Source organism: Balaenoptera musculus, chromosome 3 (genome assembly GCF_009873245.2).
Source record: "Balaenoptera musculus isolate JJ_BM4_2016_0621 chromosome 3, mBalMus1.pri.v3, whole genome shotgun sequence".
In the NCBI taxonomy this organism is placed as follows: Eukaryota; Metazoa; Chordata; class Mammalia; order Artiodactyla; family Balaenopteridae; genus Balaenoptera; species Balaenoptera musculus.
This window is the reverse complement of record NC_045787.1, coordinates 25,305,149-25,320,753: the sequence shown is the minus strand read 5'-3', so window position 1 is coordinate 25,320,753 and position 15,605 is coordinate 25,305,149. Positions and strand designations below refer to the sequence as shown.

Sequence of the window (15,605 nt, the reverse complement as noted above, 5' to 3'; positions counted from 1 at the left end):
AAATTAATTAACCTCTTACATTTTAGCTTCATCCTCTGAATAAAATGAACGAATGGCTCTCTCATGGGATTTAAGAATTAAATGAGATAGTAGGTACGAATTGCCTGGCACCCAGCGGAACCCAATACATGGGAGTGTCTTTCTTCCTTCAAGTCAGTGAAAATATTGGTCAGGCTTCAAAATCTGTTTTCAGAAATCTCATGTGTGCCCCTTAATTACCCATGAGTGGCCCCTTTTTGTTTTTATTTTATATTTTCTTTGTGTAGTATGTTTGTGGATAATGGCTGACACTGAAGAGACTTCCCTTCCTCATTTTCCAACTAGCAGGAGAAAGAAGTCAGCACAGAAATAAACGTTTGGGGGACACGGTATACCACCTGTGCAGAACCCCTGTGTTCTTAAGCTGCAGGCTGTGGGGAGGTGGGCCGTGCAAACATAGGACGGTGTGTGGTGCGTGCGTGCGTGTGCAAGAACCAGTAATGCTTTCCAAACTCCCACCACATCTGGCCAAATGAGGAATTTGTTTCTCCTTCCCTCACAGCCTTTCCCTCCTCGTGGGATTCACCAGGCTGACCAGGAACATCCCTAGCTTTGCCCCTTCCCCACCCCTAGGGAGGGGATGCCCCACGGCATCTCTGGGAGCGGGGGAGGGGGCCTGTGAATGGAGAGTGCCTCAACTCCTGCCTCCAGGGCCTCCGTGTCAGCTCCTCCTGCCAAGTCTTTGCCAAGGTTCTATATTCTGGTTGGAAACCTAACAGTCTAGGTCAGGGACTTGGGGTAAACGGTATAAAGGGAGGAAAGCCGATTTTTCAGATGGCTCAAAATACTCTTCTCATCTATTTATTAAACACTCCCCCAGTAGGCAGTAGACCGTGCAATCTAAGAAAGAAAATATATAAAAACCTGTAGATGCTGGGTTCAAAAATCGCATCAGGGATAACCGGGGGAAATCAACCATCCCGTCAGGAGCGTATTGCTGCAAAGGGTTAAGGACTGGGGGCCTCACACCCGTTCTCCCCTCAGCTGGCTCTGGGATAAGCCCGTGGCTCCACTGCACAAGCCCCCGAGCCCTGTGGGCCCCTCCCTGGTCGCATCAGCAGCACCATCTCATCAGACAGTGGAGCAGATCCCAGACAGCCCAGTTCCTCCCCTCCTGCCACACAGCTGGGGCATCCTGCCGCCTCTACCCAGTTCTCTAAGGCTGGCGAGACCCCGGGGAGAAAGCAGATGGGGGCCCGGACCTCAGCACTATTTTTACACGCTCCGGGGGTGGGGGTGAAAGAAGCCCCAGCCCGAGGCTGGGTGACGAAGAAGTGGCAGCGAGACGGAGGGGACAGACAGACACCACTGGGCGTCAAGAACCAGGGTCCCGGCTGCACTGCCGGCGGCAGCATCAAGGCCTCCTCGAGACGGGAGCCCCCGCGGAAGCTCTGCCTCGCTGGGTCATTTGTAAAACTGAGGAGGAGGAAGAAGGCGGGGTGTGGCGGGACAAGCGGGGTTCACGAGGCTTCTTCCAGCAGCAACACTCTGTGCTGCGGGGAGCCCCGGCAGCCCGGAGCCTGCCCACGGACGGCCCGAACCCCCTTCCTGCAGGACCTGGAAGATGCGCATCTCCCGCCCCCCTCCCGCCCCTGCTGTCCCACTGACTTCCGCATCTCCTCCTTGGTTTCCCCCTGGACCAGTTGCTACTCTGTCCACCCTGTCTCTCCTCCTACCCTCCCATTCTTCCCTTTTCCTTAGTCCTGTTATTGCTTTTCCATCTCCTAGATATACCCATAAAGACCCTTAAAGGAAGGCAAGATGATTAAATGCCCTTTAGCTCGGGGCCCCTTGTGGGCTCGTGCCACAGAATCATGGCTATTTGAATGGCCCAAGGTAAAGGCAAGTACGTGTGTACGTGGGGTGGGGGGTGTCATACACGGGGAGGGCTCGAAACCAAATCCACCACCACCACCATTTAAAATATTTTACAAAACAAACAAAAACCACCTACCTTGCGGGCCACCACCAGCTGAACCACTCCGGCGGCTGAGCGAAGAATGGCCACAGCTGCCTCGTGGGAGAGCCCGACTAGTAAGTGGCCATTGACTACCAGCAGCTCATCTCCTAAGGACAGTCTGCCATCCCTGAGGAAACGGAGATGGGAAAGAAAATCCCTCGTCAAGACGTTCTGGGCTGGAGAAGGGCCATCTTCCTGGAGCTGGGGACGGCTGTGAGAGGGGACAGTTAAAAATGGGCTAAAGAGGAGAAGGGACAACTGGAGACAGCTGGGATGGGACTGCTTCATCCTTCCGTCTGCCCAGTTAGGGGACTGAGGAGCGGCACGGTTTCAGATGGTCGTTGAGTAACAAGCACCATCTCAAGTTACCACCATATCCCACGTCAATGTCAACGAAACGCCTTCCATCCAAGTGGAGACGTGATAGAGGAACCGAGACCCCAAGGCTTTAGGATAGTTAGTCGTTCTTTTCTCAGTCCTACCTGCCACCCTGCCCTTGAGACTGAGTCAGCAGCTGAGTCTGTGAGCTGAGCCCCAAAAGAGCGAAGGTATCCTAAGCTCACCAGGAATCCTTCTCTAACCCACGTCCCTCTCTCTTCCTAGGTGACACACCCTTGCCCAGATTTCCTCTGTGGCACCTGTGGCACTACACCATGGGTGTCTGTAACCCCGCCCCCGAGAGTTACAGGACCTCGAGGGTAAAGTCTCACAATGCCCCCTTCTTCTTTGTGTCCCTACCGCCAAGCTTCATAAGCAGAAGGATGAACAGAAAAATGAACAAAGAAACTGCCTAAGTTACTGCTTGCTGTCGTAGGTATCAGACCTGGTGTGCCACACAGGTGTACAAACATGTTCTATTTCTTTATTTCCTTTAAATTAAGTGAATGACCTGGAGTTTCCTTCCCACTGGGCTGGCAGGAGGCCCAGTCGTCACGGGGTCTGCCTGCCCTACAGTGGGTCAAGGGTGGCAGACTGTTACAGAGCACCGGGCAGGTCCCGTCAATCATGGTGGGTTAACAGTGTGTGGGTTCCAACTGAGCCTCCAATGGCCTGGTCTCCCATGACCCCAAAGCAGTCAGAGGCTTTTCATCTCCATCGCTAAATGTGGGATGGGAAATCTGGTGAGGCTGAGAGACCCAAAGCCCAGGATTCCACCATCCCCTCTGAAGGCTTTACATCAGCATCCAGGATTGGGTAGGACCCATGCTTGTCTCCAACACTCCCAGATTCACCCCACTCTGTTTCTCTCTAATCTATGGACTCTCTCCTCCTTGCTTTGTTTCAATGAACTGACCAAGTTCTCTATCCTCCCCCCTCACCAGTCCCTCTCTGTGTCCTCTAGGGCATGCATCATAATCTTTTCTATGAATCTAGGCTTTAACAGAAGACAGGAGGCACCAGAGACTCTGACAGCCTCTGCTTTCTGTTCTTCAAAAATCCCTAAAGCAGAGTAATGCTAAGAACCCCAGGATGTTGCTCAGGATGGAAAGAGAAGGGAAGAGGAAAACCACAGAAAATGAGCAAACTGGAACATCAAAGAGGTATGTGGGTGGGCGCTCTGGAGGAGAGGGATTCAGGAATACAGGAGAACGTAGTGGTTTGGGCCAGTGTCCCTGGGCTTACTTATCCACACCACCATCAAGATCATCCCTGCCCCTGTTCCTTTTATTTCCCTCTTTAATCCCACATTTCTCATCTCCAGTTATTAACTAGAATGCCCCACATATAAATTAAATACCCAGACACACACACATCTAAGCTAAGGCTGTAAGAAAATGGTGAGACCCACTAGAAACAGCTCACATGGAAAATAGAAAAGAACAGTTCTACATAAGCTCATCTCTGAGCACAGGAATTTCCTAATTGCCAACTTTCCAAAGACAGACTAGAACCTGAAACCTAGGACTAATGGGAAAATGGCTATCTCATGAGAGTTCCTTAAAGCATCCATCATTTGGGCAGTGCAATGATGCTCTTCTGCATACAAACTATCTAAGGTCTTAATCTTTCAATGATTACTGCCACCCAGAAAACTGACACCTGCAGTTGATCTTATTTCTACTTGAGTTATCAGGATCGTACTCTCTACTTAGGGGACTGATGAGCATGAAACACCTTGATAGTTTGCGCCCTGGTCCTCTCTTTGGTATTCTGTTCCTCAGACTAAATACCTTGAGCTCCGTCAACTGTGGCTCACAAGATACGTTTCTGAGAGCTCCCTCGGTCTCGAGCAGGCCAATACTGCTCTGGTTTGCCATCTCCCCTTAGCGTCAGGGTACCTGGACTGAACACTAATTCCAGACTAGATTCACCTTCCTCATCAGTGAAACTCTACCTTTATCCACCTACTGTATACGTATGGACATCCAACATATATACACGTCCCGTTGTGCTTTGCAAATAGTAGACGCCCTATGTATACAGAAGCAATTAGCTACATGGCAAGAGCATACCTTACATTTGGGGACGGCTACATCCCTCTAACTCAACATGGACTTCTTCTTTGACATGCTCTGCCTAAGCACTGTCCCTCTTCCTACTTCAGATGACCGTTCAGGGTAAAAAAGAAGCTTTAGAGTGTGAATTGTTTTCAGGTCACAGGGAGAAAATTCACATTTATTTTTCCCCCTCCACATCTGCACGGCAGAGACACACATATCTAAGTGTGTATCAAATCTGGATAGACCCGACGGATCCAGACACGGCACACGAACTGTGGTCACGTTTAAACCCCATCACTTTCCCAAGTCATCAGCCATAGCCTCATGGGAGTGACGATGTCAGGGATGTGGTGTTACAATGCGTGGATAAGGAACCACGTGTCACAAACATCCCGAAAGTCAGGATAAGTAACATTCACTTGACACTCAAACTGGATTAGAAAGAAATCTAATCTTTCCTTCACGGTGTGGCAGAGCTTGCAGTAGCCCCAGCAATTAACCACTTCCTGTGCTCAGAGCGGTGTTTAATTAGAACCGCTCGGGCCCGACCTCCTCCTGTGCTCCAGCATCACCCTTGTAAACTGTAATCCCCAGTGCTCTGACCGAAGGGAAGAGTCCCGGCACCCGGGGGAAGGGGAGGGGAGGACAAGGAGGCAGAGAAAGGGGAGAGTTATCTAGTCACCTGTGAGCGGCACCTCCTTCCTTCACTTGGGTGACAACGATAGCGTGAGGTGAGCGCTTTGATCCTCGGCCTCCACTAACCTGAATTCCCAGCCCATCCGATTCTTTAAGCAGCTCCATCTTCCATATCCGGCCAACTTCCTCCTTGGAAGAAAAAGTGAGCACAATGTGAAGTATCTGGACAGACACGCATCACTGTCAAAGGAGAGGCGAGCGGGGAGGTCCAGCCAAGTACTCATCACTTGTCGACAGATAGCGCAGGGGACCACCGATGAGAAAATTCTGTGGGTTGGACCAAAGTCTCGAGCTGGCAGCGCTGCCCAAAGCAACCTTCTGTGATGATGGGAGTGTTCCCTGTCTGCACCATCCAATAGGATCCACCAGCCACAGGCAGCTACCGAACACTTGAAGCATGGCTGGTGGCAATGGAGACACTGAATTTTTAATTTCATTTCATTTTAATTAAATTTAATTAGCCATCTGTGGCTAGTGGCAATGATGTTGGACAGCACAGCAAAAGTGATTTGCGAATTTCCTGACCAGGGTCCTGTTAAGTAAAGCTCTTTTGCCTGGAACCCAGATACCACTACGTGTATAAATACTGGCTATGCCTGGGTTCCTTTTATTTACAATGGCTACTAATTGATAAAGGAGGATGAAAGGAAGACAGAGGTAGGTCTTGGCGCCAGGAGACTTCAACTAGTCTGAGCCAAGCTCTGCCACTTGGTACTTACGAAAGTCATGTAAGGCCTGAATACCTCAGTTTCCTTGCCTTTAAAGGGACTTCCCTGGTGGCGCAGTGGATAGGACTCCGTGCTCCCAGTGCAGGGGGCCCAGGTTCGATCCCTGGTCAGGGAACTAGATCCCATATGCATGCCACAACTGGGAGCTCGGATGGCGCAGCTGGGGAGCTGACGAGCTGCGACTGAGGAGCCCCGGAGCCACAACTAAGGAGCCCAGCTGCTGCAGCTGAGACTTGGTGCGACCAAATAAATATTAGAAAAACCCGAAAACAAACAAAAAAAAACATATAACTATTTAAAAAAAAAATAAAGTGGGGTTAATTATTAATACTTCCAGGTCTGGTGTTAGGATTAAAGGAGACATTTATGGAAACAGGCAGCAGTGCTCCTGACATCTAGTAGATACATAATAAATGTTGATAGGTAACCATGTATGACTTACACATGCATATCGTATATGTTAAAAACATCACATTGAACTGAATCTCAAACTTCCTTAAAATATATGAATGAGATCTTGGGTAGGAGAAACCAAAACAGGAAATTCACCGATGAATCTGTGATCAACTTCGGCACGCATTGGTCGGTACACTATTTAAATGTATTAAAAAATGCTTCAACAACTATAAAAATCTACCCCTTTTATTTTATTTATTTATTTATTTATTTATTTATTTATTTATTTATTTAGGCCATGCCACAGGGCTTGTGGGATCTTAAATTCCCCGACCAGGGACTGACCCTGCGCCCTCGGCAGGGAAAGCGCGGAGTCCTAACCACTGGACCTCCAGAGAACTGCCAAAGATCTATCCTCTTCAAAAACTAATAAAGGTGTCTAAGTCCTCTTGACTGCTAGTAGCTTTTCTGCTCTGGTTTATTCTCCATGTGACTCCGTATTTCACGCCAAGGACACAAACATACACCCACTGCAAAATGTTTGATAACTGGCTGCTCAGAGAAATGAAAGCAAAAGCTTCTAAAGTGATTTATTTGGGAGTCTGACTTTAGGCTCATCCCAAAGTCCTTGTTGGCTCCAGGTATATAGGTAGGGGTCACAATGCATTCCTCAATTCATGAAAGAAAAGCTATGTGTTTTCTCCATTCATCGTGAAGGTCCAACGGAACTGTGAAGGTCCAATACAGACAAAGCCAGCATCTCCCTAAAAATAGGCAACCTGCCCATTCAAGCTTCTTGCAAAAGAGGAAAAATGTGAAGCATTTAGAAAATCTGAACTGCATACTGTCAGCAACTAAAATGCAACGGTAAAAAAAGCAGATGTTGAACGGTCACTAATGTGCAGCAACAGGAACGTCTAGGGAAATTATTACCAGACAGAGACCTGTTGGGCTCTTTTCCTTGCCCAGCGCAGCTCACGGGGGCTCCATGACTCCAGCAACACGCCGTGGTGCCAGCTGTCTCCTCCATCCACTGACCACAGGCCCACAAAGCCTGTCTGGCCAAATGTAACCGCAGAAGTCACTGGCTTTTCCCACAGTAGTTCATGAACTTGTCAACAATCCCTACACCATCCCATCATCTCACTTTGGACTCCCTGGGTTTTGGTTGTTTGCCTCTGACCTCTGGAACACCTTTCTCTCTTTCCCATTTAGAAACAGCCTTCCTGGCCTTCAGAGTCTCTCACAGCTCCACGACTTCCAAGAAGCCATCCTTGAGAATCAGTGCTACCACGAGATAGCAACCTTCAGTGCTTCCACTACACGAGACCCTCTGGCTATCGGAGGACCCCGAAGAGAACAAAGGCAGGGGTGCTCCGGTTAGCTGTTATCCCGGCGTGCTGGGCATCCCACACTGGCACATGGGCCAGCCCTGTGGCCTCACGGTGCAGGTAACAAATGAGAGCCGACGGTTGCTTGACTTTTTTCCTTGGAAGATATGCCATGGCTCCTGGGGTCTTGAAGATGTGGGACAGTGTTCCTCCCTCCCCCAGTACAGAAAAGCTGTAGAACTCTTTCCCAAGAACAACACGGACCATTATGAGAGCCCAGAAATAAGAAAACCCCTTTGGTTTTAGCCCAAATTAGTTAAAACCTATCCATCCCTATTACTAGTTACACCATCATCTTCTCCCGTCCTACCCTTCTTTTGCTAAACAGAACATGTTAACTATGGCTCATAGAGGATGTGCCAATAATTTTTAAATGCTTAGAAATAGTACTTGTGACAAGAAACATGCAAAACTACATTCACGGGGAAAGCAGAATGGCCTAAATGTTGACCCTGACAGAGGAGTTAAAGACAAGAGCACCCACATGCCCACTCCACACCCCTGCCCCTGCCCAAGATGCACACAACTAGTTAAAAGCAAAACAAAAACAAAACACATATCTAATAGAAACGGCTTCAGAGGGCAGAAATGACCAGTCTGTAACACAGCCCCCAACTACACTAGTCCAGAAACAGATTTTCTTTTATCCAATAATATGATATTCCCCCGACAACAGAGAGTAGAAACTATAAGGGGAGAATTCAAAGAAAATGATGCAAATTTCCTCACCCTGGAATTTCTTGATCATCTAATGAAGGAGCTCTGAGGAACACAAAGAGAGGCAGAAACAGGAAGAGGCAGATGTTATCGGTCTCAATTGTACAATTGTCAGTAGTAAATCTAGCTGCCTACAGCTGAAAGCAGCGCTCAGTTAAAAATAAAATCAGTGTCTAAAGTGTATTAGCCTAAAGCTGGCACCGGCCAAAAACCAACAGGCCAACTTAAAAACAATAATGTCAAGTATATTTCCAACTGCCTCCTTACAATTCCACTTAGGTATCCGCTACACACACCAGTAGGGTCAAAACAGGGCTCTCCTTCTTTCCCATCTCGGTGGGAATAGCAACATCATCTACTCGAGCTTAAGAGTATACGCAAACCAAAAACCCATGAACTGTCTTTGATTTATCCTTCTATTTCCTACACCTAAACCATGAGTGAGACAGAAAAGCTCTATTTGCAAAACAGATACACATTCATCTACCTCTGCTCCTCTTCCCTGACACCACCCTCGTCAAAGCCACCAGCATCTTTAGCTTGGGTTATCACAGTGGCCTCCAATCTGGTCTCCCTTTGTATGCTTTACCTCTCACAAACCACTATTATCCATTACGCATCTAGGGTAAATGTTAAAAAAAATATATATATATAATGATGCACTCAGCTTAAACCTTTTGATAGCTCCCCACTAGACTTAGAATAAGGTCCACACGCTTTGCAATGGTGAACATGAACCTTTGTAATCTAGTCCCATCCACATCTTCCACGTCACCTCCTAGTCGTCTCCCCATCACTCACTGTGCTGCGGTCTCTCTGCTCCTGGAATATTCTATCATTCCTGTCTTACAGCAGCTGCATGTGCTAGTTCCTCGCCGGAAACATTCTGCCCCCAGATTGTGCAGGGCTGCCCTTTCCTGACACTCAGTCTTTAGCTGAAACATGGCCTCTTCAATGAGGTCTTTTGCCGACGACACCCAATATCAATTTGCCCCCTGCCCATGTCACTGCGGGGCCATCTTTCACGTCACTGTTTTACTTTATTTATCGTACTTATGGTCAGCCTCTAACATTCTGATTTATTTTCTTACGTATTGCTTGTGGCCCCTTATACGTGACAAATGCCGCTGGAGAGGAACTTTATCTCTCATTTACAAATGGGTTCTCCAGCAGCTAGAACAGTGCCTAGCACATAACAATACTGCATAAATGTCACTGAATTAACAAAGAGAGAATGTTTATCCACTAATCCTAGGGTTCTTCAAAGTTATTGAGACTGACGTTAAGAAGTTTGCCCAGATGGGAGACCTGCCTGTTTGCCAATGTTCAGCGCGTGAACACAGATCCAGTTGTAGAGATGATTGAGTTCTGAAACAGATCCTGTCTAGACAGAGGGCTTGGGCCTTTGCTTCCTTTTACATTGGCTTAAAGGGCAATGAGACTTTGTCAGCCTGTTGAGAAAAAAGCCAAACCACGCAAAATTGGACGCTACGGACGTCTGTATTAATGTTGTCAGAGTGCTACCCTTTCCTGTAAACCGCCAATTACTGTGTGAGCTCACACGTGCATCTCTTCACGAAGGCACACAGAGGGATTTATTTACCAAAACAGGGGTGGTACATTAAAGGGAGCGGCCTCGGCAGCATTTAAATGACCTCATCTGCTAGAACCCAAAATAAAATTTTATAACAGCATCTTTGCCCCAAATGTGAGAAGACACATCATCCAACTAGAATTTCACTGCAGTAAATGCTCTGGCTCCAGTTGCAGCCCTATTTTGAGACTGTCTGCTTATCCCTTCTTACTTAGAATGATCAGTAAGAAATGAAGAATCATGTCATCATAATGTCAGAGTTGAAATCCCTTAGTCATCAGACCAAAATGCTCAGTGTGTAGGTAAGAAAACTGAAGCTCAGAGAAAGGACATGGCAGCCTGAAGGCCACAGAGCTGGGAATGGAAGAACCAGGGCTGGAACTTGGTGCCCCATCTCTCAGGCCTGGGGCTCCCCTGTGCCTTCATTAATAAATATCTACAGAGCACCTACAGGCGCAAGGCGCTGAGCTGGGACTGAGAGAGCAAAGGCTCAGAGGCAAGAGTGAGCATGGCCTTTTGAAAAAAACGAACTCAGCCAAAGTCAGGGAGGAAGAAAGCAGTGAGAAATGGGGGCAAAGAGTTAATCAGGAATCAGGTGATGAAAGGGCCTCACATGCTATGTCAAGCCAAGGTATTTGGGTATTACCCCAAGGGCAAAGTGGACCACCAGATGGTTTAAGCTTTAGCGCACATGCGTGTGTACATGTGCGTGCACGCTTGCGCAGTAAGATTTGCTCTTTAGAAAAGTCCCTCTGGTTGCACTGGGGACAGTGGATGATGGGATGAAAGCGGGAGCAGTGAGACGGATGGGAGACTACTGTGGTCACACAGGTGAGAAATGAGAGCAGTCTGGCCCTGACCTAAAGCTGTCGGAGGGAGCACAGAGAAGTGGAGCAGACAGAGATCCTAACGGGGGCAGGAGGTGACAGGATTGGTGACTGACGGGAGGTGGTGTAAGGGAGAGGGCAGCGTTCCTGCTGACTCCACGATGCCAACTGTCCCAGTTTGCCTGGGTGAAGGCGTTTCCCAGGATATGGGGTTGTCAGTGCAAAACCAGGGAAAGTTCTGCACAAACCAGGGCTAGTGGTCACTAGTTGAATCTCAGGTTTCTGGCTTGGGCAGCTTTGTGGATGGTGAGACCTGGAATGTTGGAGCAGGCTTGGTGGTGCGGGAAAGCAATGCATCGAGTTTCAGGCATGATGTGAAATATCTAAGATTGGAGACATCCTGTATGTGGTTGGTAGAAAGCTCGAGGGCTCAGGAGAGAGGTGAAGGCAGACATGAATTTAGGAGACATTACCATGTAGAAGGATATAAGTTCACCCAGAGACCATGGGGACTTCCTAGAAGAGGACCATCCTGCTGCTGCCTCTGCTTGATACAAACATCAGGGACCACCCAGGAGAAGTCCTCGGTGTGATTCTCCTTCTGAGTTTCACATACTTTCCTGCAGATTCAGACCTGGGGAAGCCTTTCTGAGGTCTCTGCTGAACCACTTACAGGAAAGAGGTCTGGTACTGCACAAGGTGGATTTTGGGTACTAGGGTAAGTCCACAAATGGACCCGTAGACACACACACCAGCTGTGAATAAACTCTCCTGACTGGCAAACGGTAGAATTCTTTTTTTTTCATTGTTACGTGCCTAAGTTTGGTTGTATTCATTTTCACTATGCAGCATTACAAAAATACACATTATGTATATGTCACCTTGGATGAGTAATGATCTTTACTAGACAGAGAGTAAGGAATTTTGAACTCATTTCTAAAACTGCTTATCTATGTCCTAGGAGATTCTTGTGCTTTAGAAGATGGGCCCAACTTTTTAAAAAATTAATCTGTTTGCATGTGTATCATTACGTGTTAATATTTTACAGAAACAAGCCATTTTTTAAAAGGAGGTATTTGTTAAAAGGAAATATGTTTCCTATAGGTCCGTTAAGGCAGAACAGAATACAGAAAAAAAGTCTGAGGATTTATTTTCCTGTAAGAAATAACAGTCTATGAAAAAGAAGTACCTGACAAATAAAAATGGTCTGAATGATGATAAGCCTTGTCTGTAATTTATTAAGTCTTTGTAGATATATTAAATCATTAAGAAAGCAGAAACGGAACAATGCTGACATGTCTAATCTCCCATTATTCAAATGGAATGGAATTTTACCCCAAGGCTTAAGAGGTAAATAGCTAATTTTTGTTTTTCTGGAAATTCCATTTTAGCATGACCTTGGGCTCGTCCTGGAGTAAAAATATAAATCTATTCATCCCAAGAACCTAAGCAGCCTTCTGTTAGGTCTATTGGTCCCAGTTTGGGTGACACCAGGGTGTGGAGGAAAGCTGTGAAGATCTATTTCTTGCCAACCCTATCAATCCCAGGTAAATGCATCTAATGAGGTTATTTCTGGGGTTGAAGAGGGTACTGAAATATTCATGTCTGAGAAGGTGTGTGGCCCATTCTGACTTTCTAAGACCAAAAGTACAATCCAGGGTCAATAATCAGCCTATAGATTTAGAACAGTTATGAAGAATTCCAGATGGCAAGTCTCTCCTTGCTATAGGCATGGGGCTTCAAAAAAAAAAAAAAAAATCCCCAAGGTAATAGATCATGGTTTGGTTTTTTCACCCTTCATTTGTATCTTCTTGGACATTTGACCTTGAGTACAAAAACCAGGCAAAGGAACTCTGGTATGTGCAGTCTTAAGATAGTCTAATCCAGAAATTCAAGTTTATGTTATTGCCTTCAATCAGGATGAGTAGAGGATGGTATTCTCTTAGAAGTTTGGTGTGGCGTTTTTTCTTTTAAAATCATTCCAAATAATTTCCACTGTGTCCTAGGCCAGATGAAAACCTATTCTTTGGACTGAATGTGTGAGATTCCACCCTAAACTTTGGTACCTTAAAGCTTCAAAATGAACCAGTACTACCCACTTGTTTTTTTCACCTTAAGCTTTCTGCATATTCACAATCATCAGAAGAAAAAAATCATATCAAGATATAGTATTCATTGATAATATTATACACATTATAATATTTTTATTGCCCTGAATCCTTTTTGGGGGGAGGGGCATAAAACAGGTAGAAAATCATTAATAGAAACATTAATTTTTTTCTTCTCATTTGTTTGTAAATTCTATCTACAAATATACCTTCTCTGTGTAAGGCTTTATGATGATCACCCAGCTCCTCAAATGAAGGAACATGGTCCCTTAAGAGAGGGGTTATTTTGATTCTTCTCAACCCATTATACAGATTGGCTACAGTTGCAGAAATATGCATGAAATAGCCTTATTAGAAATTACATTCACTCCTAGGGCACCATTTCCCAGGCTGCAAAGCTGAACTTGATACTTTCTCTGTGCCCATTTTCCATCTTTCCAACTTCCTCTTTCATCCTTAGAGGGCATCTCCTGAGTCAGAAAAGAAACCAATCAGGAACCATCTAGCTAGTTACTGCTTTGTTAGGAACCCAGAGGAATACCTGGCCAAGAGGATTCTTGGAACAAGCACTCTGACCCTAAAGAAATGTAACTTAACAAGAGAGTGTTGGTTATAATGGGGGAGACGATATGAGGCTAGAAGTGTGTCTATCACCATTCAGAACTAGACAACATCTGCTTTGCCTTTAGGTGAGGGCAGCTCTGACCATCACAGCTGGATATCATAGTATCAGAGATTTCTGTGAAGTTTCCAAACTTCACTGGAATTCAGCAATATAATAATACTATCCCATGAAAATGTCACTGGTTTTGAAATGTTAAAAATAAAAGCAGATGCTTCCCTGCAGGTTGGACATCCTTCCTGTGTAATACCAAGGCTTGGATATTTATGCTATCAGTGGTCACCAGGAATTCTTGGCCTTGCAGTGGCAATTCCACTGGTGACAGCAGTGATAAATAATGATGCAGTTCAAGTACTTTATCTGGGCCTCATATGACTCAAATTATACCACAGAAGGCTTGAATTTTCCACTTAGGATCACTCGACTAGCTCTTTATTTAAGTGTGATAAGATGACTTGGTTTTTTTGTTGTTATTGTCATGCCCTATGATCACTTATCTTAATAAATCTTTCAGTTTCTAAATGCAAGGTCATCTTAGATGTATTTTCCAAACCTTAAATGCAACTGCAAACAACATTTCATTGAAAATTCAGGTTCTACCACCAAAGCAAACCTTACCCGTGCCAGGCAGTCGCTGGATTGGAAGTCTGTCTTCCCAGATTTTGAGAAGCGGCGTCTGTCATTGCTTGTGGGCAGAGGGGCGTCCGTCTTTGCAATCCTAGGCTCTGTCCCTTTGTCTAATTCCGACCTCTCTAGATGGGATCCAGCCACCTCCTTGAGCGAATCTGGGCCATTTTCTAGCTCAAAAACATGACCGTTTCCCAGTTCAGGGTCCAGGCCGTTGTCCAGTTCAGACACAGGGTCACTGCCCAACTCACAGCCAGTGCTGTTCTTGGATTCTTCAGTGGCTTTGTGGGTAGAAGGCCTGGCAATGACCCCAAACTTTCTTGCTCTTTTCCCCTTTTTCACAGTTCGGTCCCCCAGCTCCAAGGCAGGCGTCTCCCCTGGTTCAGAGCTGTTGCTACTGTTGCCGTTGTAAGGAGAATGGACTTGGTGCTTGAAGCGGCGCAGCATGATCAGGTAGATGAAGCCGCCATTCCAGCACTGCTCAGCCAGGTAACTGCAACGGACAGAGCGGGGTCAGAGAGGGGCTGGTTAAAACCCTCCAAACATCCTCCAAGAACAATGCCGCGGGTTGACGCATCTGATGGCCCACACGGGACCCACGTGACTAAAATCCTGGCCAAGTGATTGAGGCACTAAGCTTCTTAAAGAGGCTCCGCACTTCATTCGCTCTTTTAATCTATTTAATTGTTGATGCTAAAAATAACCCCCAAACAAACCAAAAAACCACCATGAACTGGAAATGACTCATGAGAGTACCCTACGAAGGTAGTCAGAGAAGGATTTTTCTATTAACAGAGCCAATCCTAACATATCATTAAGAAAAAAATTATTCTCCATTCGCTCAACAACTTCTTGCATCAGAATGATGCCAGCTTCCCATTCATAACATTCTGATGGGATAGCACTGCGAGTCCCCAGGGGAAAATGGATAAAATAGATTGGGGGAAGTGTACAGTTCTGCACGCAGGATCAAAAAATCAGCTGCATGATGCAAACTATTATATATAGAATAGAGAAAAAACAGGGTCCTACTGTACAGCACAGGGAACTATATTCAATATCCTGTGATAAACCATAATGGAAAAGAATATGAAAAAGAATGTATATATATGAATAACTGAATCACTTTGCTATACAGCAGAAATTTACAACAGAAATTAACACAACATTGTAGATCAACTACACTTCAAAAAAAAAAAAAAAAAAAAAAAGCCACAGATTGGAAAGAGCCAAAGTGGAAAAAAAATCGACTGCACAAGAGGAACCTTTGCCTCACAGCAGTTAAAGGGAAAAAAAGATCCTGAGTTGGCGAGGGTGGGGGGGTGGGGGGGGACGGGTAGAAGGGGTTGGCTGGTATTAAGATGCAGCCAGTAAAGAAGCGCAGCAAGTGTGTGCGGCATGAAATGAGGATCAGGTGCATTTCTTGGTAATGGTTCTAGTTTGGTGGTTCATAGCACAC

General features: G+C 46.1%; 1 protein-coding gene across 4 annotated transcripts in view; it reads right to left on the bottom strand.

Annotated features, from left to right (window-relative positions):
* PDZD2 (PDZ domain containing 2) overlaps positions 1-15,605 on the bottom strand; it is a 373,142-nt gene that overhangs the window by 83,948 nt on the left and 273,589 nt on the right. For 2 of the 4 annotated variants that reach the window (XM_036846552.1, XM_036846553.1), the window contains 3 exons: positions 14,138-14,639; positions 5,123-5,265; positions 1,994-2,210 (listed from right to left, as the gene is read on the bottom strand). In XM_036846552.1, coding sequence (XP_036702447.1) covers positions 1,994-2,210; positions 5,123-5,265; positions 14,138-14,639 — 862 coding nt within the window. Of the gene's footprint in view, positions 1-1,993; positions 2,211-5,122; positions 5,266-14,137; positions 14,640-15,605 lie in introns of those variants that run through there. The other 2 variants (XM_036846554.1, XM_036846555.1) reach the window with 2 other exon arrangements.